At 40.0% G+C, this 23,992-nt stretch overlaps 1 protein-coding gene across 2 annotated transcripts in view; it reads right to left on the bottom strand.

Moving 5' to 3' along the window:
• Positions 1–1,195: 1,195 nt before the first annotated feature.
• Positions 1,196–23,992, bottom strand: part of LOC140235672 (uncharacterized) — a 75,159-nt gene continuing 52,362 nt past the window's right edge. For both annotated transcript variants that reach the window (XM_072315690.1, XM_072315691.1), the window contains 7 exons: positions 21,552–21,809; positions 17,692–17,829; positions 16,424–16,682; positions 12,930–13,205; positions 10,436–10,663; positions 7,541–7,672; positions 1,196–4,219 (listed from right to left, as the gene is read on the bottom strand). In XM_072315690.1, the coding sequence (XP_072171791.1) occupies positions 3,870–4,219; positions 7,541–7,672; positions 10,436–10,663; positions 12,930–13,205; positions 16,424–16,682; positions 17,692–17,829; positions 21,552–21,809 (1,641 nt within the window). In that variant the 3' untranslated portion in view covers positions 1,196–3,869. The remainder of the gene's footprint in view (positions 4,220–7,540; positions 7,673–10,435; positions 10,664–12,929; positions 13,206–16,423; positions 16,683–17,691; positions 17,830–21,551; positions 21,810–23,992) is intronic.

Raw genomic sequence — 23,992 nt, 5'->3', positions numbered from 1 at the left:
TTTGAAGTTTTTGTTGTTGTTTATCAATTGTCTTTGATTGTTTTTAGAGGTGCTTGAGAGGCGCACACTAATTTTGCATGCGCGCCAAAGAGGTTTTTGATGCGCGTGTTGTAACAACTCGGACCATTACTGCGAGTAGCCAGAACGCTACAATGTAGTTTATACAGGCCGCTCCCGTATGCATAGTACTGTACAATCCAGAGGGAAAACCAGTAGCAGTACAGCTCATCCCGCCGTCAAGCAAAGCGAGGCCGAGTTATCCCCGAGTCCGAGTCTAGCCTGACCCCGTTCGGGTAAGTTCCGAGACTGAAAGTTTTTGGCCAATATATCCCATTTTCGTCCTTACCCATCGAATATCTTGTTATTACAGCGTTATTCCGCACATTTCCTAGGCATACGTTCACATTTTGGAGCAAAATTTGACAACTTTTGCAGGCATACCAGAACTTTGTTTGGGCTTTAAATGCAACAGGCCACGACAAAACAATCGCATTGTTTTATGCTCTCTTAGGATATCCCAGTCATTTCAAAACTGATTTTCATTCAATGAACTTTCAATTCCCCTATAAGCTCTATGGCCCGAATTCACGAAGGTGGTACAAATGAAACCATGGTTTAAACCATAGACAAAAACCATGGAGCGCCAAGTGTCACACGGAATATTTCGTTACAAAATCAGTCATTTTGTCGACAAAATGACCGTTTCGTTAACAAAATTATCATTTCGTGGCTGGAGGAAATGTTAATTTAGTTACAAAATGTTATTTCGTTACAATATAATTATTTCATCGGTGAAATGATTGATTTCGTAACAAAATATTCCATGCGACACTTGGCGCTCCATGGCTTTTGTCCATGGTTTAAACCATGGTTTCATTTGTACCACCTTTGAGAATTCGGGCCTATTAGTCTGACCAGACGCCGTGCGAATTATACAGCGACTGGGCTGTGTATAGTTACGGGTATTAAGCCGTTAAACATTATTTTCAGTCATAACGAAATTCCAGTTACAACAAAGTAAATATTCAGGCTGCAACATTATCCGGTCTATGCTTTGCATTTATTATTTGTTCTGCGTTAATGAAATTTCAGTATATATACTGTAATGAAAGAAAACTGTTTGTTATAACGAGAGTCCACTGTACTATTGTTATACATTTACACACAAAATAAACCACCATTGGCCAATTGGTCGTAGATTATCAAAAAACTGAACAGCTTTATTACACATCATACTCAAAGTTCATGTTGAATATACAATGTATTTAGACATCACTAAAAACAAAAGAAAACAAAACAAAACAAATGATCCGAGTGCATAAGAAGTGTGTGTGAATGTCCTCAAACTAGTTGGTCAATGCAGCTCTATCCCCCTGAACCCTGTCACATGTTCAGGATATTGAAACTTGTTCTACACACTTTTAACACAAAATAATAAAATGCAAACAAATGAAGAGTTTGTTTGCAAAAACCGATAAGTCCATATTTGTCAAATGGAGATATTTGCGATTAAAGGTAAAGAAAAATAAAGAGAATAATAAGAAAATTTTTGCTTCTTTTGACCATAACTTCAAAAATATACCTTTATATGTAGTGACCAATATATCATTTAAAAGGTATTATTTTGTACTTTATGACAGAGACTGTACTTCAAAATCTTCAAAAATGGACTTATCGGTTTTTGCAAACAAGCTCTTCAAATATTGGCAACTATGAAAAAGGAGCGGAAGCTACAGAGGGAACCCATCACTTCTGCATATTAATTAATTGCTATATCAAATCTTCCATTTCAACTGTCTCTAGATAACTAACTCGTGAAGTCTCATGGCATGGTTTTTATGGGTGAATAAAGATAAGTGTTTCTAACAAAAAGAGTTTCCACACACTGGTCGATATCAAGTTCTGAGCTCAGTTCAGTGCCTATAATTGAGCTCTGACACCGAAGGTCACCCTAATGCAAGCAATATTGATCGCAATTATCGATCTCCAACACCATGTGTAATCATCACCCCACCATGAAATCAGTGGGATCGAGCTGGAAATTGTACAGCAAGAAAAAGCGATGGAGCGTAGTTGAATGTTATAATGTACTCAGAGATATGGTTAAGTTGAAGTTTGGTTTAACCCGAACTAGGCCGGGGGGGGGGGGCCTCCGAGGCCCCCGCTCGACGTTTCGCGCAATGTATCACTAACGCGAAAAGCTAATGCCGCGACGTTCCATGACTTTTTTCTTTTGAGTCTCCGGACACTAAAAAGAATATTTACACAAAAAACGCGCCCATTTTGAGCTTTATTTAGTGATTTATACCAAATTGTCTGATTTCATGCATCATTATGCATAAATTAGCATAATTAAGCATAAATAATAACTTTTTAAAAATTTAACTTCGTGGTACTTTAGATTACATCATAGGCAATGTGTGTGCGAATTTTCGTCGCGATCGCCTGGGAGGCCCCCCTAAATAGCCCGGCCTAGTTAGGGTTAAGACACATACAATTTAATGATGATGAAAATTAACACAAATTTCGCTCCTTCTCCACAACACAATCTTCATTTTGCTCGCGGGTTAAGATCTATATATGTCCCAATGGCTGGACTGTTAAGCATAGGTGCCATGGGTGGCCTAGCACTGACCTTACATGTAAAATGTGCATTGTATTTATGTGGGTCTTGCACATACACCAGTTTAGCATCATTGACTCCCACGCCAAACTTGAAATGACAAATACGATAACGTAAATCCCTAGAGGCAAGAATAAGCCAAAGGGGAAAACGCTGATAAATTGCCAACACATACAGTGGAGCTTAGGTCAGCACACATCATTCAACACTGAGCGTAGCAGCAGCAACCGGAATTACATCATAATTATGTGGTCAACCTGGTAACACTGACTGATTTCAGATTAAGGTTCAATTTTAATGCCAGAGTTAGCTCTGAAATAGCACTAGCACTAGCAACGAATTTTAAATCATCCACTGTAACTAAGGTCGATCACAATACGGAGAACTTACATCAGATCCGTTCGAATACACTTGACAAATAATGTCAAATAAAGGGGATACATGTGGATGTTTAAGTTCAATAAGCGGGGAGAACAAAAAGACATATCAAGCATTTAGGGCCTACCTGTGGCCCACTCAAATCTTCTGAAAATCCTTCTGCAAGGCATCATGTGAACTGGGAGCTCATGCATAAGTTGTCCTGAATTATTTGTCTTCTTTTAAGAACGATTGATATGAATTACAGACTTCCCTCAGCTGAGGTGAGTTCAAAATGCATGAAATATTGTTTTTTCGAAACAAACTGACCACATAGGAGAATTGTTCAAATGGATTCACGAATCTCCAAAGGAAGATGCCCAAAGACCAGCCTATGCAGTGTCATACACAGTACAGATTTGACGTGTTAATATGTACCACACATCAATGGACTCAAACAGCCAGGACCGAACATACAGGGACTTTTCCAAGGCAGGGCCTAAAACTGTGATGCATCATTACAATGTACAGCAATGATTGCCTTCCGGCTCGGTGTAGATATTCAAGATGTCGACAATGTCATCCACTAGGGGGAGGGAGCCAAGGCTGATGTTCAAAGATACGGGCAAGAAGCAAGACACTGCGCCCACGATGGGAGACCCAGAAAGGCCATCACATACTCACTGCCCATTTCGGTCAATAAGATTTTGGTCTATGGAAAGATGTGAGAGATTCTCTTAGTCATCCCGCTGCATTAGGCAGTCAGTCTTGAAGGCACTGCTGGTGTCTGGTACGGAACACACAGGTAGCTCCATGCAGCATTTGCCACAGCACGGATCACTGGTGCTTACAGTACATCACTGGGTTTATTTCTTGGCGTCAAAGCCTATTACCTTTCACCGCGGCGCAGTGTGTCTAATCTCCTGGAGAGGGCCTTCAACTTGTGCCCGAGTTTTTGTGGGTCTCTTAAAACCTCCCTGCCATCAAATTCCTCGAACCCCCTGTGCTCTCTGCAGGGCAAGTAGCTGAACAGTGCCGATCCCTGATTTCCGTGGACGAACGACTCGACATCTTTCTTGTACAAAATCTCTGCTCTTTTCCGGCACGGAGTCTTTAGGATGGAGGCAGGCCCATCGCCACTGAACATTTCACCCAAAACATGACCACAAGGGCCACTCACCTTGGCCAACTGCTCTGCATGTTTGTCTGTCACCTTTCCGTAGTAGGACTTCACTGTTCCTGCAAATAATGAAAAGTGAATATACTTTGCTGGGCTAACATGTCGACTACTTCCAAACAGTTATGTTTAATGCAGGGTAGTACAGTCAACTTTGCTTTGGTCAACCTTGCATGATTGTACTAATAATAATATAAATTCATACTGCACCAAATCCCCTCTGTAAAGTCAGTCAAACGTCAAACTCAGGGAAAAAATGCCAATGGTGGTCGCTGTAGAGCAGCGGCCTCTTCGTAAGAGTACTCAAAGCGCATACACACAGTCAAATAATTGCCAAAGTCTAAGGTTTTTTTCGAGTTCTCTTCTCTTTGCTATTATGGCAGGTTTTTTTCCCCCCCTATAGAAAGCATGCAGATGATTATGACTGGTTGAGCTGGCTCCATGGGTGTTTGGTAGGGGTGTTACTCTCATTGAGTGACAGTTTTAGTTATTTATGAATTCATTTTCTTCTCTCTATCTTTCTCTCTTTCTCTCTCTCTCTCTCCCTCTCGCAGTTATCTTTTGTCAATTGTCCAAATATAATGAAGTTAAAATGAAATGTTGTAAGGGAATATGGTTAACATGGAAATTTAAAATTCATACATTGTTCATCAATAACTGTATGCATTTTTATATACAGTAAGGTTTTGATGTCTGCAGCCATTTCAGAGCTGACATACATATGCAATGTATATCATTTTTTTCCTATTTTTTTAGTAAAGTAGAAAATGATTTGATATTTGTGAATACGCAAGATTGGTACAGTAGTTGCACTTATCTTAAATCAACACTTACAAAGAAATAGCTGTGTGTTGTTTTTGTTTTTGTTTTTTTATGTATGCCTTTTAATGAAATTTGTATTTTTTTTTAAATATACATTGTAAGCAGACTGTTTTGGGTGCACCAAGTGGGTTGGGGAGGATGGCCTGAGGGCCCAAGTCATTTAGTTGGCTCATTCCAGACCCGGGCTGCCCAACCTGGTGCACCCTTACCACTCCAGTGTATGTTTTGATTTTGAGAAGTGTAATATGATGCTTGTCTTGAAGGTCGAATAAATTATAATAATAATAACAATAATTATTCTCCTGACTTAAAATTCTGAAAGTTGAAACTATTTCATCAGTCCACATGGACTCAACTTGGATTAAGGGTAACTGTGCATACAAAAGCACTTCAAATTGAAGTTTGATAGTGTCACAAAATTGCCTAGAGCACCCCTCTCACTGTAATGGATCAGTCCAGGGCTGTGTACTGGAGTGTGCACTGGAGTGTGTACCGTACTGAAGGCATAGGTTATGTGTTAAAGTACACAGGTCATGAGTGTGTGTGTGCCTGACCCAGCAGTGTCAGGTCAGTACAAAGTTTAGTGCAAGTGCACTTGTCTTGAGATTGTTTTGAGAACGTTTATTTTATATATATTTTGAAAAATATTTTGTTTATGATAAGTGCAAAAAAAAAATTTAATGTGGTGTCTAAAAATAAAATAATGAATTGTTTGGTGTGAAATATTCGAGTTTTGAATGCAAGGCCAAAAATTATAACAACAACAACAACTTGTCTTGAGAGTGTGCCTGGGGATTGTCATGGGGTGAAGGCTGAATTTTGCCACAGTGCTGTTTTGGATGCAATACTGTTTACTGTACTTCTCTCTCGCTCTGTATTTGAATCGACATACACTGCAGCTGTATTGGAGCTGATCCTCCTTGATTAAACGCACTGGAACGGTATGTACCCTGACTGTTGACTCATTTTCTGATGTCTTGACCTAAATAATAAGTGCATGTAGTGGGTGCTCATTGTTGGTGGCTGCTCTGATGAGCGAGGGTGTGAGGTGACCATGAATGAGTGAACGATGAGCTGAGGTGCCTGCCAGCCATATACTTTGACGAGTATCCCGATTGAGTTGATGAAAATACTCAGTAATAACAAAGAGGCAAATTTGTTAAGGCAAAATAGGAAGCGCTCTTGCACAAGAATTATGTTATGATTTTAAATGAAAACTACCATGAACAAAACTGCTGTTTTGGATACTTGGACGTTTCAGATTTTCATTTCAGAACAACTATTCAAGAAATATAAGCAATATCTGAAAAAAAAAAATAACGAGGTGAGAACTTGGGATTTTGAAAATTAATGAGTATGTGCAGATTCTACAGAAATTTAGCTTTCCAGACTATTCCATTCTCCAACACCAGAATGGTGTTCCCTTAAGCATGGATATGATAGCTCAGCTAATTTGGCATGTATATTGATATTCTGGAATATTTGGATGTAAATGAATCAATCGAGATGTGGTTGATGCTTAAAGCAATGTTTGCCCAATTTTCCAATAAACACAGGTTGCAAATCTTGTTCTGAAATCAGTGCTTTTTATCATATTCCAATGAAAATCTAGCATTTGGAAGTTTATGATTTCCAATCCTGTCCCAAAAGTGCTATGATCAGACGAAGTAAAAAATGATGTCATCAAGCCGTGCTGAGGGGCAAAAACTGTACACGGGAGCCCAATGTCCACACAGGCAAGCACATAAGCATTACATCCCACGTCCCTTGATAGGCAGGCAGGTAAACTATACACTATCGTGCATGTGTGAGAGCTTTATGCTGAATACAGAGTGTCAAAAAGATTCAGGGTTTTTTTTTGCCCCTCTGGCAACTGTCACTTGACAGGGTGCACGTCATGAGACAGACACCCATGAATCATACAGCCCACGAATCATACAACCCACAAATCATACAGCCCATTAGCTCGACACTGAAGTGACAGGGGCCATGGGACCAACACATAAAAGGATGTGTACAGTTCAGGTCGAGGTGAGGATTTAGCTTTTAACGTTTTGCGAGAAATTTAGAAACCACTCTATGAGATGTCAAAGAGCATGCAATTCTAAAGAGTATCAAAAGTTTATATGAAGAAAATCGGTTTTGAAATGGCTGAGATATCCAAAAACAAGGTGAAATAAAGAGATCCTAATAAAGTTGTGGCCTGTCGCCCATTATTATTGTCACTTTTTTGGATATCTCAACCATTTCAAAACCAATTTTCATCAAATGAATGTTGAATCCTTCTTAAAATTACATAATCTTTCATATTTCAAAAGAGGTTTCTCATTATCTCACTTAATAATGTTCAAAACATGAATCCCTTATCTCAACCAGTACTGTACAGTCCCTTTAAGCCCCATGTTGTATCTGTCGAATTGGTGGGCTGTTTTTACCTTGTGACGAACTCATGGGCTGTATGACTCATGGAACTGTTTTCATGTCAATCTCATGGGCTGTATGACTTGTGGGTGTCGGTCTAGTGGGGTGGCACATTTGACATCACGGAACCCCGTCCCTACCTTTGTAGTCCCTGCTGATTTGCTTAGAGACATAGTCCATTCCAAAGTTTCCTTTGCGTCGTCCATTGATGTTTACCACCCTGTTCCAGATCAAGCTCTGAATGATGTTTTTTGGAGCGAATCCTCCGACACCTGAAACACCAAGGAAGACGATGCATGTTATACAACACTGAGAAACAATGCAGCTATCCAATTGGTTGATTGCAAATCATGTGACATTGAGATAAAAGTACCATCACACGCTGTGGCTGTCAGCCATGCAATTTTGTTTGAGCAAAATGGATAACACATGTTTACCATTGCACAGCTCAGATGTTACAATATTTGCCACGCGCACGAAAATAATTACAAGCAAACGCTAGCAAGCGCAAACCTTTGTCACTCATTTATGTAAACAACTTCAACCTATCGGTTTTGTGGACGTGCACATACATACACACATACACTTGACGGCTGATGTGACTATAAACTCACCATTCACAAAAATGGTTGCCATTTTTGTGCTAAACTCACGAATCTGCGGGAACCACGTCCCCTGACGGTCTGAGGTGTTGTATAAAACAAATAGTGTATGGTCTTGACTTGTGCAAAGGAGCAAGATTTCACACTCCGTAAAAGATGAGGAGCACTATTCAACTCAGCTTCACCTCTATATGCTTTGATCTTTCACCTCGTGCAAAATCTTGTACCATCGCACTTGTGACCATTTACTATTCTTTTATACTATTTTAAACATAATCAAAGTCTTGAAAAAATAATCTCTGTCATCTTTATTATGTCAGTTATGAAAATACAGTGCACTTCCATTATAACGACTGTGGCTATAATGAAATTTCCGGTTATAATAAAATTCAGCCTCCAACATTATCCACTCTATGTTTTTTTTTTTTTTTTTTTATATAGTGATCCGAGTATCCTCTCGGATCACCTTCTCTATCTGTACTGATTCTTTGTTTTTCTTCTTCTTTACTTCTCCTCAAAAGTTGTGCAGAGGTTAGCTCAGAAAGTCCCCTGCCTATCAATTTCAAACTTATACCATATATCATGTATGGTGTCCAAAAGACGACAGATCTAGTAAAATCATTGTGATAAGTCGACCGTGATGTCATAGTGATGTCACGGTCGACGGCATTATATTTATTCATTTGTGTGGGTATTACCAAATTTTTACAAAACGTCAGAAAACTGGCAGTGCCAAGGACTTTTTATAACAGGACTCCATTGTTTTAATAATTGCTCACAAAATTCAGCCTTGTTTCTCTGAATTGCTGGCTATTTCATCTGATAAAGTGCACTCTCGTTATAACAGAGTTTTTGGAAATGATGGCTTTCTTTACACCATTATATTGAAATTTCAATACAGCTAAACATAAAAGCCCAGTAGATGATAATGTTTGTGCCTAAATTCTTACTTTGTTGTATCGAGAATTTCATTATACTAGTAACTGTGTCTGTTATAACAGAAGCGCACTGTAACTGAACATGCAAGTACACATACAAAATTTTGAATTCTTTGCATGTTAATATATCACAGGGCAAATCCAGTCCACATATTAGTTGATCTGATAAGAATAAGTAAAATATTATGAGTTAAACACAGTAGAATTTTGATTGAAATCGGATAAAACATAAGGAAATGATGACATTTTGAGATTTTGCAAGTTTTTCAGCAAACAGTTCTTCAACAGCTGATATGAAAAATGCAATGGCAGAGTGAGCATGTCATCCCCTCACAACTTACCATAATACAACCTGTAGTTGAACATATTAAAGTGAAATTTCCCATTTTTCATTCAAACACAATTATGCCCGAGGCTTAAATCGTGGTTTATCTATTAACTGATCTTCACTAATCTATAGTTATTCAACCAGGAATAACATGTTTCAGATTTAAATGACAGAAAAATTGAACTTTCATCAATTTTTTTTTATTTTTTTTTTTTGTAAATGATCAGTGGAAAATTGTGAGGTTATGACATGGTTAGCTCACTCATTTGCTCACTGTTAAAGAACTGTTTTGGAGAAATTGCTAAGACTTCAGAATGTCATAACTTCCTTATTTTTCATCCAATTTCAGTCAAATTTTTACTGCTGACCTCATAAGTTTTTACTCTTTTTCATTAGATAAACTTATATTTTGACTGGATTTCCCCTTTAACCCTAACCAGGATGGGCTTTTTTTGGGTGTTCTGTTGTTGATTCAACCCCCCCCCCCCCCGAGATCTCCGCCGTCGATCGCGCAATCGCCATGAAATTTGGCATGTGCATTACCTGTGGCGTAATCTACCAACTATACAAAAAGAAATGAAATTTTTTGTCATAATAATAAATTATGCTAATATATGCATAAAATCATACATTTTGCTCTAAATCAGAAATTAAAGCTCCTGGAATCCTACTTTTTGGTGAAAACATTCTTTGTAGCATTCCTAACAATGTACTTGAAAAAAAAAAAAATTGGTATCGAAATCAATTTCTAGTGTATTTTGTTTTTTAAATTTCTTATGTATTTACTTGTTTTTTCGACCTTTTGTTTTATCATTTCTTTTCCACAAAATTTGTGACAGAACCTATTTCAAGCATAATTATGCTAAAATTAATTAGTTTCAGCCTATGAAAGTGAAAATAATCATATCTTTATGAATAAGGAAACTCCATTTGCAGAGATTTTATACACAAAAATCATGTTTTTGAGCCATTTTCGGTGTGACAGGCATGTATAAAACATCGTGCAGCGTCGTAACGAAATGGAGTTAAAAGATGCGCGAGACTTGAAAGTAAAAAGTCAGCGAACGGCGCAATCAAAAAGTTTCAGGTGACAGAGCAGTCGCGAAAAATGTCATTGTGTACCCCCTCCCCCCCCCCCCCTTTTATAGAGATTTTTGCTGGACTCACATGCGAGGAAGTAATGTGCATTGGCGAGATAGTCTGGATGCCTTCTTGACCAGAACGACAGGAGGTCAATTTTCCAGTCTTCGACCATGACCGGTCCATTTCCAGTCCGCACAGCGGCTTGTCTGGCCAGATGGCGCAGACCCTCCAGAGTAAGGGCCCTACTGTGGTTCAGCACATGGTCATCGTTCTCGGCATCGAGGGCGCACTCCTCTCCACAGTACCATTTCTCTAAAAAAACAAAACAAAACAAAAATAATTCTACCGTATGTCAAAAAATATTATAATGGGACCCTCTGCAATGATAACTTTAAAAATAGTAAACCAATCGAAATACAATTTCAGGACATGAAACCATACATGTAAGTCATTGCCCACATCTTACAGAAAAGCCAATTCGATTTGCTTCAGTGGTCAAAGAGAAATGAGCAATTTTGTAGAGCATGTCGGGATATCTCTTCCCTCCAAGTTTTGTCTGTTGTGTTCACACACAAATATAGAGCATCCAAGTGCTAAACTTGGAAGAATCAGACTCATGACATGCTGTGACCACTTAACCAAATTGAATGGGGTTTCCTGCAAAATAGAGCTAAGATGTTATATTCTAATACCCAAGAGTAGCATTTAGACAGTTTAATCATATTGGGTGTTATCAATGCAAAAATCTGATCATAATTTTTTGCAGGAACATACTGTATAGTAATTCAGTGAAAAGTGAAATATATTTTACCAAATAGCATCACACAATATCAGGGATTTTTCATATATGGGCAGCTGCACAGGTTGAACAAAGTCTGACATGTATGATACATTTAGTAATATGCTAACAACAAAAGCAAGATAGACCCCGTTTACAGTGCTGGGCCGGGCTCGGCCGCGGCTCGGTCGCGGCCGAGCCCGGCCTCAATTGCGCGGCCGAGCCTCGCAATTTTGTCCGTTTACACTGCTGGGCTCGGCCGCGCTTTTAATTCAAACCTTTCAATATTTTGTCGTAGTGGCGCTCTGCTTGTAAACAAACGCAATTTGGTATAGCCTGGTTTTCAGACCCTTTGCCAACTGGATTCCGTGGCGACAAAGTCGCCGTTCGGGCAAAGGCCTTTGCCGAAGGAAAAATCCTTTGCAGGACAAAACCACCTTAAACTATACTAGTGTTCCACGTTGAGGGGGGTAATATCGTGAATAGCGAAATAGTACGGGGAGAGGGTCTGGAAGCCAGACTAAAATTGGCCGCGCATTTGGCCCAGTTTGCGTTTACACCAAGAAGAGGCCAGGCTCGGCCGCGGCTCGGCTGCGGCCGAGACCACCTCTAGAGTGAGGCCAAATGCGAGGCCAATTTTGGCCTCGCATTTGGCCTTTTGTGCGTTTACACTGAAGCGGGGCTGGGCTCGGCCGCGGCTCGGCCGCGGCCGAGCCTCGCACTGTAAACGGGATCTAATAATATTGACCTTAATGACTAAATGCTGCATTAGCTGTACATTGTATGTACTGTATGTTCCACATTTATTACTACAATCAGTCTTGCTTAAATCACCAGTCTCTATGGAAAAAGAGAGTGGTAAAATGAGCTGCGTGGCGGGGGTCTGCGCTCTCGTGAGTGCTTCTCTAGTTCATATTGCAAAGAGGAGGGTGCATAACCTGATGAAGTGATTCCGCCTCACATCAAACTGGACCCTACGGAAGACCAGCTATTGCTGCTGACTATGGGCTATCCAGTCATCTTCTCAGGTGGCAAAAAGAAATAAAATAAACAAACAAACAAACAAATGAATACATTTATTAACTAGAAAAGCACTCTGAGAGCGCAGACCTCCGCCAAGCAGCTACACTGTACTTTCCACCGATGATCTTGCTCTTCCCAAAGAGATTTTTCTCCTCTCCACCACTGGGGTAAAGCTCTTTGGGCTCCTCCATAGAGATCAGTGATTTCCACCCATAGGTGTACATGCTGAAAAATTGCTTGATTTCCCAATATAGAACCCTTTTATACGTCATAAACCCTCAGCTGCGTGGCACCCCTCGCCCTTGCAGAAACTACAGCACGCACTTTAGTGCGCATTTGAAAACCTCAAAAATGTGCAGCTTGAACTCCCAAGTTCATTGACCCTACCTGTCAAAATATTAAAATCCTTCATAGATTCCCCCCAAATTCACGGATCACTACCAAAATTTTATCATTTGTTACTTGTGTCATTCTCAAACTTTCCTGTAAGTTTCATCCAAATCCGTTCGCTACTTTTTGAGTTACTTTGCACACGGACAAACAAACAAACAATGAAACAAACCAACAGTATTGTGGAATCACCACAATTTTTATATCATGTAATACGATTTTCTGTTTGTAATTTATGTCCGCTTGTATATATATTGAATTGCTGCATAAATAATGATAATAATAATGATAGTAACAAAAATATAACCTCCTTCCTTGGCGGAGGTAATAAAATAAACACACAATGAAACTATAACAGTTATTTACGAGAAGAAGAAAAAAACTCACCTGGTAGCACATCAGTGTCTTGGAGTCCTATACATCCATAGTGATACCATTCATGGCCCCTGCAGTTCTCCTGTTGAGCGCACTGCACCATTCTCGTACCACCTCTTGCATCTTCTTTCCGCTTACACAGACAGTAGGTGTAGCTGGGACTCTTCAAGCATTTGTTGCAGCAGAACCAGTCGTCCTCGGGGGCAGCTGTCAGTTTGGCACAGCTCAGATGATACCACGGCGTGGGGCACATAGCATTGCAGCACACGATCATCTCTTCATCTTTCACTGTGTAGGAAATTCACACAGTACTCTCAGCCTTCATAATTGGGTACCAGTTAATCAGGCACTCTTCCGGATACATAATTGACTTGCAAATTGAAAAACTATTCCAGTTGTGTGTTACATTCACTAGATAATCGGGTAAACAGGGTGGGTAATAAAACGGGTACAAATTTTCCAGATTAACCTGATCTCTTTTTAATGAAACGGATAGGAATTTTCCAGATTCACCCCATCTTTTTTAATATTTTCCCACAGAAAGCCTTTCAGATTTGTGTCAATTAGATTCACTGTGAGGTGCTGGCAGTCAATAGAGAGCTTGAGTTGATGTTTTAAGCAACTAAATGTGTAGTGTATGCGTACGACAGATTTGTTGTATGACTGGTACAAGTACATTGTAGATGCATTTTGGAATGTCATATACAAACCCTTGCACCAGCACTACACACACTACCCAACACACTAACACACAGACACACAAAGTGACACACCAATTGCTATACATTCTACATGTTCCTGTGAACTACAACATACACTGTACATTGCATTGCTAGCTCGTGAGTAATTAACAAGGCAAGTACTAGTGCCATAATGTGTTTTGCCCACAAACATACACCTTTTTTTTTTTGTTCACAAATGGACCTATGGATCAAAAGTTAGTGTCTGAGTCATCAATAAATGCACAGTACATGGGGCCCTAAAAGTTCATTGACTCCTACCTGTGACCTTTGATCTTGGGGTGACCATCAACTCCCCAAGGTACATCTACCATCCAAGTTTGGTCACATATACACTTACGGATCAAAAGTTTTGACCCATAATCGAAACGCGCCCTAAAAACTTAACATTGGGCCCTAAAAGTTCATTGATCCTGCATGTGACCTTTGACCTTGTGGTGGCCATCAACTCTCCGAGGGACATCTACCACCCAAGTTTAGTCACAAACGGACTTATGGATCAAAAGTTATGACCCATAATCAAAATGCGCCCTAAAAACTTAACATTGGGCCCTTAAGTTCACCCCTGCCTGTGACCTTTGACCATGTTATGACCATCAACTCTCCAAGGTACATCTTCCATTCAAGTTTGGTCACAAACACACTTACGGATCAAAAGTTATGGCCAATAATCGAAACGCGCCCTACAAACTTAACATTGGGCCCTAAAAGTTCATTGACTCCTGCCTGTGACCTTTAACCTTGAGGTGACCTTCATACCGGTAAAAGGTAAAACTTTGCATGACCACTCTTCCCTCCAAGTTTGACTAAATTTGAAGCCCAGAGTTCAGAGTTATTCAAGTTTTTATAGCGTTACGGACAGACGACGGACGGACGGACGATGGACGGACAGACGCCGCAGGCGATCCCTTAGTCTCCCCTCACCTCTGGTGGGCTCGACAAAAATGATGAATAAAACATGGACCTACACTGTACTACACACATGGACTATGAACGGGGTCTTTCTTTGATCCGCCCTGCATCACTGTCACATGATAATGTGCATCTAGATGAGTACATTCAGATGTTTGGACAATAATGATTGTGTAATCATTCATTGTCACTGACAAAAGAATTGTTTCTCTCATTTCGGTTTTATTTCGCTGAGGTGCCTTATCAGACTTAAATGCCTTTGGAAAAACGCCAATGATGGGGAGCAGCAAACCTAAAAAAAAAATGACACAAAATGAGTAATTACTGAAGTGGATGCTCGTGGATGCGCAGGTAACATTGCATAATGGTAAACACATACATGTCATCTACCATTACTGTCCAAGTTTACTCTGAAACAATGTGACGAAAATGGGAAAAATTACATTACAAATTACAACCTGCCAAAACACTTACTTTCTCTTGTAAAGTATGTGCATTTCGCAAATGAAATTAACTGAGCGATGATTTCCCAATGTATATTACAACTGCACATGCATTTTTCTTTATGTAAGAGATTTATCATCTTCTGCGCATGTGGTTTTTAGACATTTGAAAGCGCCGTCTTGTTTTTACTCAAGGCTGGCTGTCGGTGATGCACAATAGACGTTTTCACATCAGCCCGATGTTTCGAAATAGCGCACTATTTTCTGACTTGGGAAATAAACCCAATCACGAAATAGCACGCTATTTGATAATGTGAACACAAATCAGCGCGCTAATTGTATCGCTCTGGTCGAGAAAATTTCTCAAGTCCAACTCGGGACATTTCTGAAATAGTGGGATAATTGGTGAACTAGCACGCTATTTGATAATATGAAAACGCCTCAAGAAATGAGCGCAATGCATCCCCTCATGCCTAGCGTGTGTGACCCGATCGATCGAGGCAAACTGCACACAAATCACGAGGAATTTTTTGAGAGGGCACACACATTACTGATGCTGTTTGCACATCCTCAGCTCTCGAATTGGCTTGAAAAAATTTCGGGCTAATTCTCTTCGGGCTGATGTGAATAAGAAATGAAATAGTGCGCTAATTTGCAATCGCGAAAAACATCCAGAGCTTGGATTTTTATCGGGCTGATGTTAAATGCCTAATGAGAAAATAAGGAAAGCATCTTGTGACGCTTTTCACACAAACAGGTGTTTGAATCAATGAGCGATGCATGTCCGTGGCAACAGGGATCTCTAGGCGTTTTCACGTAAGCCTGATAAAAATCCAAGCTCGAGATATTTTTCGTGATCGCAAATTAACGCGCTATTTCATTTCCTATTCACATCAGCCTAAAGAGAATTAGCCCGAAATTTTTTCGAGCTAATTCGACAGCTGAGCATGCGCAAACAGTGTTGGGTATTCCGGTAGAGCGCACGCTTTCGGATCCAACACGCTAGGCATGATGGGACGCATCGTGCTAATTTCTTGAGGTGATATCATATTATCAAATAGAACGCTAGTTCGCTATGTCATCCCGCTATTTCAGAAATTTCCGAGTTGGACTTGAGAAATTTTCTCGATCAGAGCGATACAATTAGTGCGTTATTTCTTGATCAGGTTAATTTCCCAAGTCAGAAAATAGCATGCTATTTCAAAACATCGGGTTGATGTGAAAACGCCTTCTGTCACAATTTTGGATTATCTAATCTGATACACAAATAAATTCAGGTCAGTCTCAATTTCATGCTTTAGGCTGTATTTGAGCATAACTCTCTTATCCAACCAAATATCTCACTTATCCGGATGCCCCCCCCGCCAGTCAACTGAGGTTGAACTGCAATATAGTAGACCATAATTCTTACCGGCTCGGCAGCGACAACACAACACGGCAGCCTCCCTTTCGTTATCTGTGTTATCACTGTAGGCATTCGCTGCAAGCTGTATCGATGACCTTTTCGGCTCATGGTAAACGAAATCCACAACTCGTTGGGCCACAGTTTTGACCCAGAGGAGTTTATCGTGTCTGCTGCCTGTAGCCGGAAAACTGGCAGGGACTTCATGTAGAGATGATGTTCCACAGAATTTCAAGGCACAGAGGAGAGAGTATCCTTCAGTCACAAACTGCGCAGTAAGAAAATCAGTACAAAATATAATAAATATGTGTGTACATTTCATTTCATTTCATTTCATTTCAATTTATTTTCATAGTTCTCACAGATATCACAATAAAGTATATAAATTTGAAAATTATGCAGATCAGAATTTAAAATGGAACCTCACCGGAATGTTCAAAAGCTTGTCTGGTAAAAACACAAGGTCTGCATACATGCGAGTTAAATCATGGTTTAAACATGTTTATTCTTGCGGGCCCTCCAACAAAATTACAAAGAACAACGGTTCATTGAGAATAATTATACAAAGTACAAATCAAGGACAAAAAGTTGTACATGACAATATCCAAACAATGCCACTTCTGTGTGTTATGTGCAAAATGAATGCAACTATTCAATTCAAGTCAATTAAATTCAATTCAAAATTGATTTCATTCTTTCTTTTTTTTTTTGGCAAACACACAAACACATATCACTTTCTTTGGTAATGGACAACCTCAACACACATACATAGGCACACTCAGAGCTCACACTGGTCTCCAAGACACAAAGGACATTGTGATTGTAATGAAGAGCAGGGAGCACTAGAGTGACATTATCCATTGATCTTACAAGTACTACATAACTTACAGTTGTAGGTAAAGTTAAGTCAAGTCAAGAATGAGGTAAGCAAAACTATGTCAAGTAAAGAGTTTACAATAGTGGAACCTTATTGCAAATTCAAAACTGCCCATGCCCAAGGATCAACATACTACTTCATTCAACAACAACAAAGAAATGTTAAAGCTCTTCTATCTCTTTGTTCTGATTACATAACATTCAACTTGGGAAAGTACAATGAATAAGGAGTGCAGTCTGCAAACCCAGACTAGTAGAACACCAGCAAGAAGTTCCAAATCTCTTAAGCATTATGAGATAATGTGACTGTAGTCATACCTGTATCTGAGGCTCTACTAGTCTGGGGTTGCAGACTGTGCTACATGTTTCATACTGTTTACTGCTACTGAGGAAAGTCTTACCTCGTACATATCCCATGCTTCCTGCACATTTTGCAGAACTTCTTTCCGTAAGAAGTTGTAGTTGAACTCATTCTTCAACTGTGCGATTGTCCCTTTTGCAGAAGCGCTTTTTCCATCGAAGAAGACATTGTTTGAGTCCTTGAAGAAGAAAAAATTATATCAGTTATGATTTCTTCTGTGGCAGTAATTTGCATTTCAAATTGTTAGCAGCTGCAATGTTACGAGAAAAAGCCTGTTAAAGACCCTGTGTATAGCTGCCACCTGTCTAACGCGGCCAGCGACCACAAAGATTGTTTCCCGCGGTAGATTTCAACCTGTCTATGGCGGCCACAATCCCAATGGAGCCATAGCCGAGCCGATAATTCAGCGTGTTTTTCTGCTTTGTAGCCGTGCAGACAACGTTCATTGATCGCCACCGCTGCATTCATCCCTCATTCAGTCATGAGAATGCACTACTTAAGCTTTCTTCACGACAATACACATACTAGTATACTGTGCAACAATTTCATATATTATATGGGTTAGTCAAATACTACCAGTTTATTGGCTAAACACAGTCACGTGATGGAGGTACACTCGTTATGCTCGCCCATGGGCGAACATTCTTGGTAATGTTCTCCCATGGGAAAACATTTTCACGTAACAAATGACAGAAGGCCTAGGACCGCGTGCGCATAGTGCATTTGGCTCTGCGCGTATGCGCGACTCAGCGATCGAGTGCGTTGTGCTGCTGGGGGTGGTTGACATGACGTTGATGTATTTGACTAACACATATAATATAACAGATGATGACTTTTGTTGTCGGGAACATGTACCAAGCGTTCAACCCTCATGGTTTGAAATGCTATTTCGGGAGGCTATAAGTCCCTCGACCTTGTCTCGGGACTTATAACCTCCCTCAATAGCATTTCAAACCCTTCGGGTGGAACATTCGGTACCGTTATGTTCCCTCCCCCGCCAGTCATTATCTATATAATATACACTGCCATATGCAAATGCATGAAACACACAGCGTGTGCATACGTACACACTGTACATGTACATGTAAGGACACAACGACGATACATGTACATGTAAGCAATGCACACAAAGTTGAACTACTTGTCTATAGCGGCCACCTATCTATAACAGCCACTTTTTCTGTTTCCCTTGGGTGGCCCCTATAGACAGGTTTGACTGTATTTTTGATGTACAAGGCATCATCATCTATGCATGCAAACAGTGTAGTATGTAACAAAGACAGAATCACAACTTAAATAATGGGCATTGGACCTGGAAAGAAAATTTGTCCATTGCTTCTGGGGAGAATCAAATCAGCAAATTCCTTCATGCTTTGGCTGTTGTTGTTTTAATGATGATATTGCAATCATAACATATTCTTATTCATTTATTCAGTATTCTTTATCCAGGGTAACCCCATCCATGGTTAAACCCTATCTCGACCAGGGATTGGGGGGGGGGGGGGGGGTCAAATTGACCCCGCCCTCGACATTTCACGCAATGATTCTGCAACACGCAAAGATTTTGCCGCACCATTTCATTGCTGTATGCTTTGCAGTCTCCTGCATATTTTGAGACCAATTTTGCGATGTCCGGGTACACTGCTCTGAAGTTAAGCAATGTTTTGCATATAATGCACACAGATAGAACAACAATTAAAATATGGTAAAATTAGTGAGTTTGAAAGAGTTTCAGCACTGCTGTTGGTTGGATACTTCTGTAGGCATCTCAGCAATGCTAGATGTTAGGCAATCTACATGTAATTATAACATCTCATAGATTCACTGATTGAAACACCTTAATAGAATTTTTTTGTGGTGTGGAACTTTGTGTGCATTTCCTGCAACAAGAAACTAGCACAAAAATACAAGGCAATCGCCAAATTGTGTCTCGCCCATTCGCGTACGAGGAATTAATATTTTTTATAACTCCGAGAAGTTAATTGACCTGCTTATGACCTTTGACCTTGTGGTGACCTTCAACACCCTAAGGGACATTTACAATCCAAGTTTGGTCACAAACGGACAAAGGGATCAAAAGTAATGAGCCATAATCGAAACGCGCCATAAAAACTTAACATTGGGCCCTCAAAATTTGTTGACCCCTTTCTGTGACCTTTGACCTTCTGATGACCTTTAACTCCCCAAGGTACATTTACCGTCCAAGTTTGGTCACAAACGGACATAGGGATCAAAAGTTATGAGCCACAATCAAAACGCGCCCTAAAACATAACATTGGGCCCTAAAAGTTTGTTGACCCCTGTCTGTGACCTTTGACCTTGTGACGACCTTCATCTCCCCAAGGGACATCTTCCATCCAAATTTGGTCACAAACGGATAAAAGGAACAAAAGTTATGAGCCATAAACGAAACGCGCCCTAAAACATAACATTGGGCCCTAAAAGTTTGTTGACCCCTGTCTGTGACCTTTGACCTTGTGACGACCTTCATCTCCCCAAGGGACATCTTCCATCCAAATTTGGTCACAAACGGATAAAAGGAACAAAAGTTATGAGCCATAAACGAAATGCGCCCTAAAAACTTAACATTGGGCCCTAAAAGTTCGTTGACCCCTGTCTGTAACCTTTGACCTGGTGGTTACCTTCAACTTCCCAAGAGACATCTACCATCACCCAAGTTTGACTGCCATTGTAGTAACATGTGCTGAGTTACGTGTGATAAGAGTCTTGCAAGTAAACTTTAACGTATGACCTCAAATGACCTTTAACCTTATCATGTGACCTCTTACGGCACCATAACATGAAGAACCCCCAGTGCATCCATCACCCAAGTTTGATTGCCATTGTAGCAACATGCGTCGAGTTACATGTGATAAGAGAGTCTTGCAAGTAAACTTTAACGTATGACCTCAAATGACCTTTGACCTTATCCTGTGACTTCCAACGGCACCATGTCATGAAGGTACCCCCAGTGCATCTATGACCCAAGTTAGGTTGTAATCCAAGCAACTTATGTGAAGTTATTTGTCAAAAGAGAGTCTTGCAGGTAAACTTTAACATAGAAAAGAGAGTCTTGCACATACTCTTTGATATATGACCTCAAATGACCTTTGACATCATCACATGACCTCTGACAACACCATAACATGAAGATACCCCTAGTGCTTCTATCACCCAAGTGTGGATGCCATTGCTGTAACAGTTGCCAAGTTATGCATCATAAGAGAGTCTTGCAGGTAAACTTTTAACATTTGTGACGGACGACGGACGATGGACGGATGACGGACGGACGACGGACGGACTACGGACGACAGACGGACGACGGATGGACGCCATTTGGATCCCTTAGTCTCGCCTTCACCTCCGGTGGGCGAGACAAAAAGCATGCAATTATTTTTGCTTGTTACATTCATTCCTGTTAAATGTCTCAATCCCGAAAAACTAAATACACACAAAATTTTGACACCCAGCCCAGTGCAACAAATCAATTGCCGAAAGTATCCAATTTACCCGAGGTAATTCAATATTCAACAAGGTTTCAATCTCGTGGGAATCCATTTCCATTGTAGAACAGGACTTTACTCTTGCATTACTCTTGCACTTGTTTACTAAATTGCCCAGGTCATTTTATAACTGAAACTTAAGAAAAAGTCCCCAGTACCACCTTGGTAAACACCCATACATAGTAATTCAGCTAAGACTCCTTTTAACGAGGTTTGACTGCAAAATTATCATCACAGTCGTGGGCCAAACAGCTATGCTCACGATCGGGGACCCCACACTCACAAATTCCTATTGCTGAATAAAGATGATGAAAATATTGAATTTAATCTGATGTGCATTTAGGTTCATTCTTCTCCTCTGAAAAGAATGAATGAGTACGCTCTACGTAAAACAAACCTGCAGGAAAAGAATCTCCTTGTCGTATTCCTGGGGCACTGGGATGTACCCGTCCAGACGCTCCTGCCATGTCTCACGGTCCGCTCGCACCCTCTGAGCCTGCAGGACGCCCTTGATGGCCGATTCGTTGCCACTGACGAGGGTCGGATTGGCGCCTCCACCCCTGACGGAGGCAGGGAGGTATTGCTGGAGATGCTCTAATACCGTTTCAATCCCTTGCGTCGTGCCGGGGTTAGTGGGTATGATTCCCAATGTCACCTGGAATGAGAGAGAACTTGACATTGACTCAACAGCAACACGTTTCTCTTCAGACTGCGCAGTAATGTAATATGTTTCTGAAGACCATTATGATGACCTGAGACCATAAAGCTCATTATTACTGAAGGTTTGCTCAAAGGCCACAATGTAGAATGAATTCCACAAAAATCTGTACATGGCACTCTTGATTTATATACTTCATGGTGTGGAGTTATGAAAACTCTCTGGGATGCCCCATGGCCTCTCCACCATAAATATATTCAAATCTACTCAATTAAAGGAGACCTACAAATGATTTCCAGACTTTTAAATTTGAACAAGCATAAATTAGTTTACACTATATACTGAGTATAGAGTTTCAAATTCAATATGATTCGGATGAAGAATATTAACAATTTTGAAATTCATAGCAAATTGCAATGAATGAGGATGATGACATGACAGCCTCACAATAAGAATTCATGAGGTACATGGTACAGGGCTCAAAGGAAGCAAAACAAAGACGGTACCATGCATTACAGATTATACACATGCGACATTGTTAAGCAAGTGGTATCATAATAAAACTACACTGCAACATTTTTGAAATATGTGAGCCTCCTATGTCATCATCGTTCAGCATATTCGTTCAAGGTTCTTCAAAGTACTGATTTCTCTGCTCAAGGACCACGATAAATTTTACAAATTTGTACATGGACCTATCAATATTATGCACATGATGTGAAATTACAAAAATTGTCTGGAATGCCCCTTTAAAGGAAGCCAAAACCCAAAGAGCAATGTGGATTGAACGAAAGCAGCAACGATGGTAGATCACATCAGTGAAAGTTTGAGGAAAATCAGACAACTGATGCAAAAGTTATGAATTTTTGAAGTTTTGGTGTAATGACATCATGATTGTGTGGACATCAATATAAAGAAAATACAAAGGGAATTCTACAAAAGTTCATTGAAATTGACTAACCACTTTCAGAACCAAGGGGGATAATTGCTACCCTTTACAGACATTATGTATGTCAGTATCAAGTTACTGGAATGTGCAATTTTCAAGAAAACTGAATTTTCGTGGAATTCCCTGTGTATTTCCTTCATATTGTTGTCCACACACGACGTCATAAGTACTCTCCTCATCCAACGGTTCCAACACCCAAATTTTAAGAATTCATAACTTTTGCATCTATTGTCTGATTTTCCTCAAACTCTCGCCAATGTGTTCTACTAATGTTGGTGCTTTCACTCAATCCACAGTGCTCTTTGGGTTTTGGTTTCCTTCAATAAACTAGAAATGTCGCTACGGCGACTGGTGTATGCCTCCGCCATAATGCATGGTTCTCCTAATACATGTAGGTCTATAGTACAATGTCTTGACATTGTGTGATGAGTTTCACACAATTGGCAAAATATTAAAATGACAGGTTTGCCACAAATGTGCCGAATGTTCACTTTCCTAGAACTAGGTTCAACTGGATGAATGATTAAAACGTAAGAGTGCAGGTATTTGGGGGAACTGATGATTTTTACTTGACTTTGACCCTTTTATAAGTTTATGCATTGAGTAATTTTCAAGGTATTGAGAAAAAGTATAATTTCAGTATCAAATGGTAAAAGAGTATTATCTAAACCTGGCCTTTGACCTTTGACCCAAAAGTTCCAAAGAGAATCACTGTTAGGTAGAACAATGCATAAATATGTAAGTTTCATGATAATACCTCGAGTTACTTTTGAGATATGAAGGAAGAAGTGCAATTTAGCACCTTCCCTTGACCTTTGACCTTTTGGCAAGAAACTTCCCACAGAATATATATTGGGTTATATATGCATGCATCAAGTAAAAAAAAAAAATCCTTCAGGCATTGCATAAATATAAGGAAAGTAGAGATATTTTGAGGAGTTGACCTTGACCTTTGACCCCCTGACCTTTGACCCATGACCCCCAACTTCCCTAGATAATCACTGCCTATCGGTACATGCATATATACTAAGTTCCATGAAGATACCTTGAACCATTTGCGAGATATGGAGAAAAACATGAAATTTCAACTTTTTCACAAAATAACCTGTGACCTTTGACCTTTGACCCCGTGACCCTAAAATCCAAACAAAGTATTATCCCCCAGGATATTCCCTCATACCAAGTTTGATGCAAAACCACCTCACGGTTCTTGAGATATTGACAAAAACAA

The sequence above is a fragment of the Diadema setosum genome, chromosome 12 (assembly GCF_964275005.1).
Source record: "Diadema setosum chromosome 12, eeDiaSeto1, whole genome shotgun sequence".
Taxonomy (NCBI): domain Eukaryota; kingdom Metazoa; phylum Echinodermata; class Echinoidea; order Diadematoida; family Diadematidae; genus Diadema; species Diadema setosum.
Note: the sequence above shows the minus strand (reverse complement) of the source record. Positions and strands in the feature narration are given on the sequence as shown.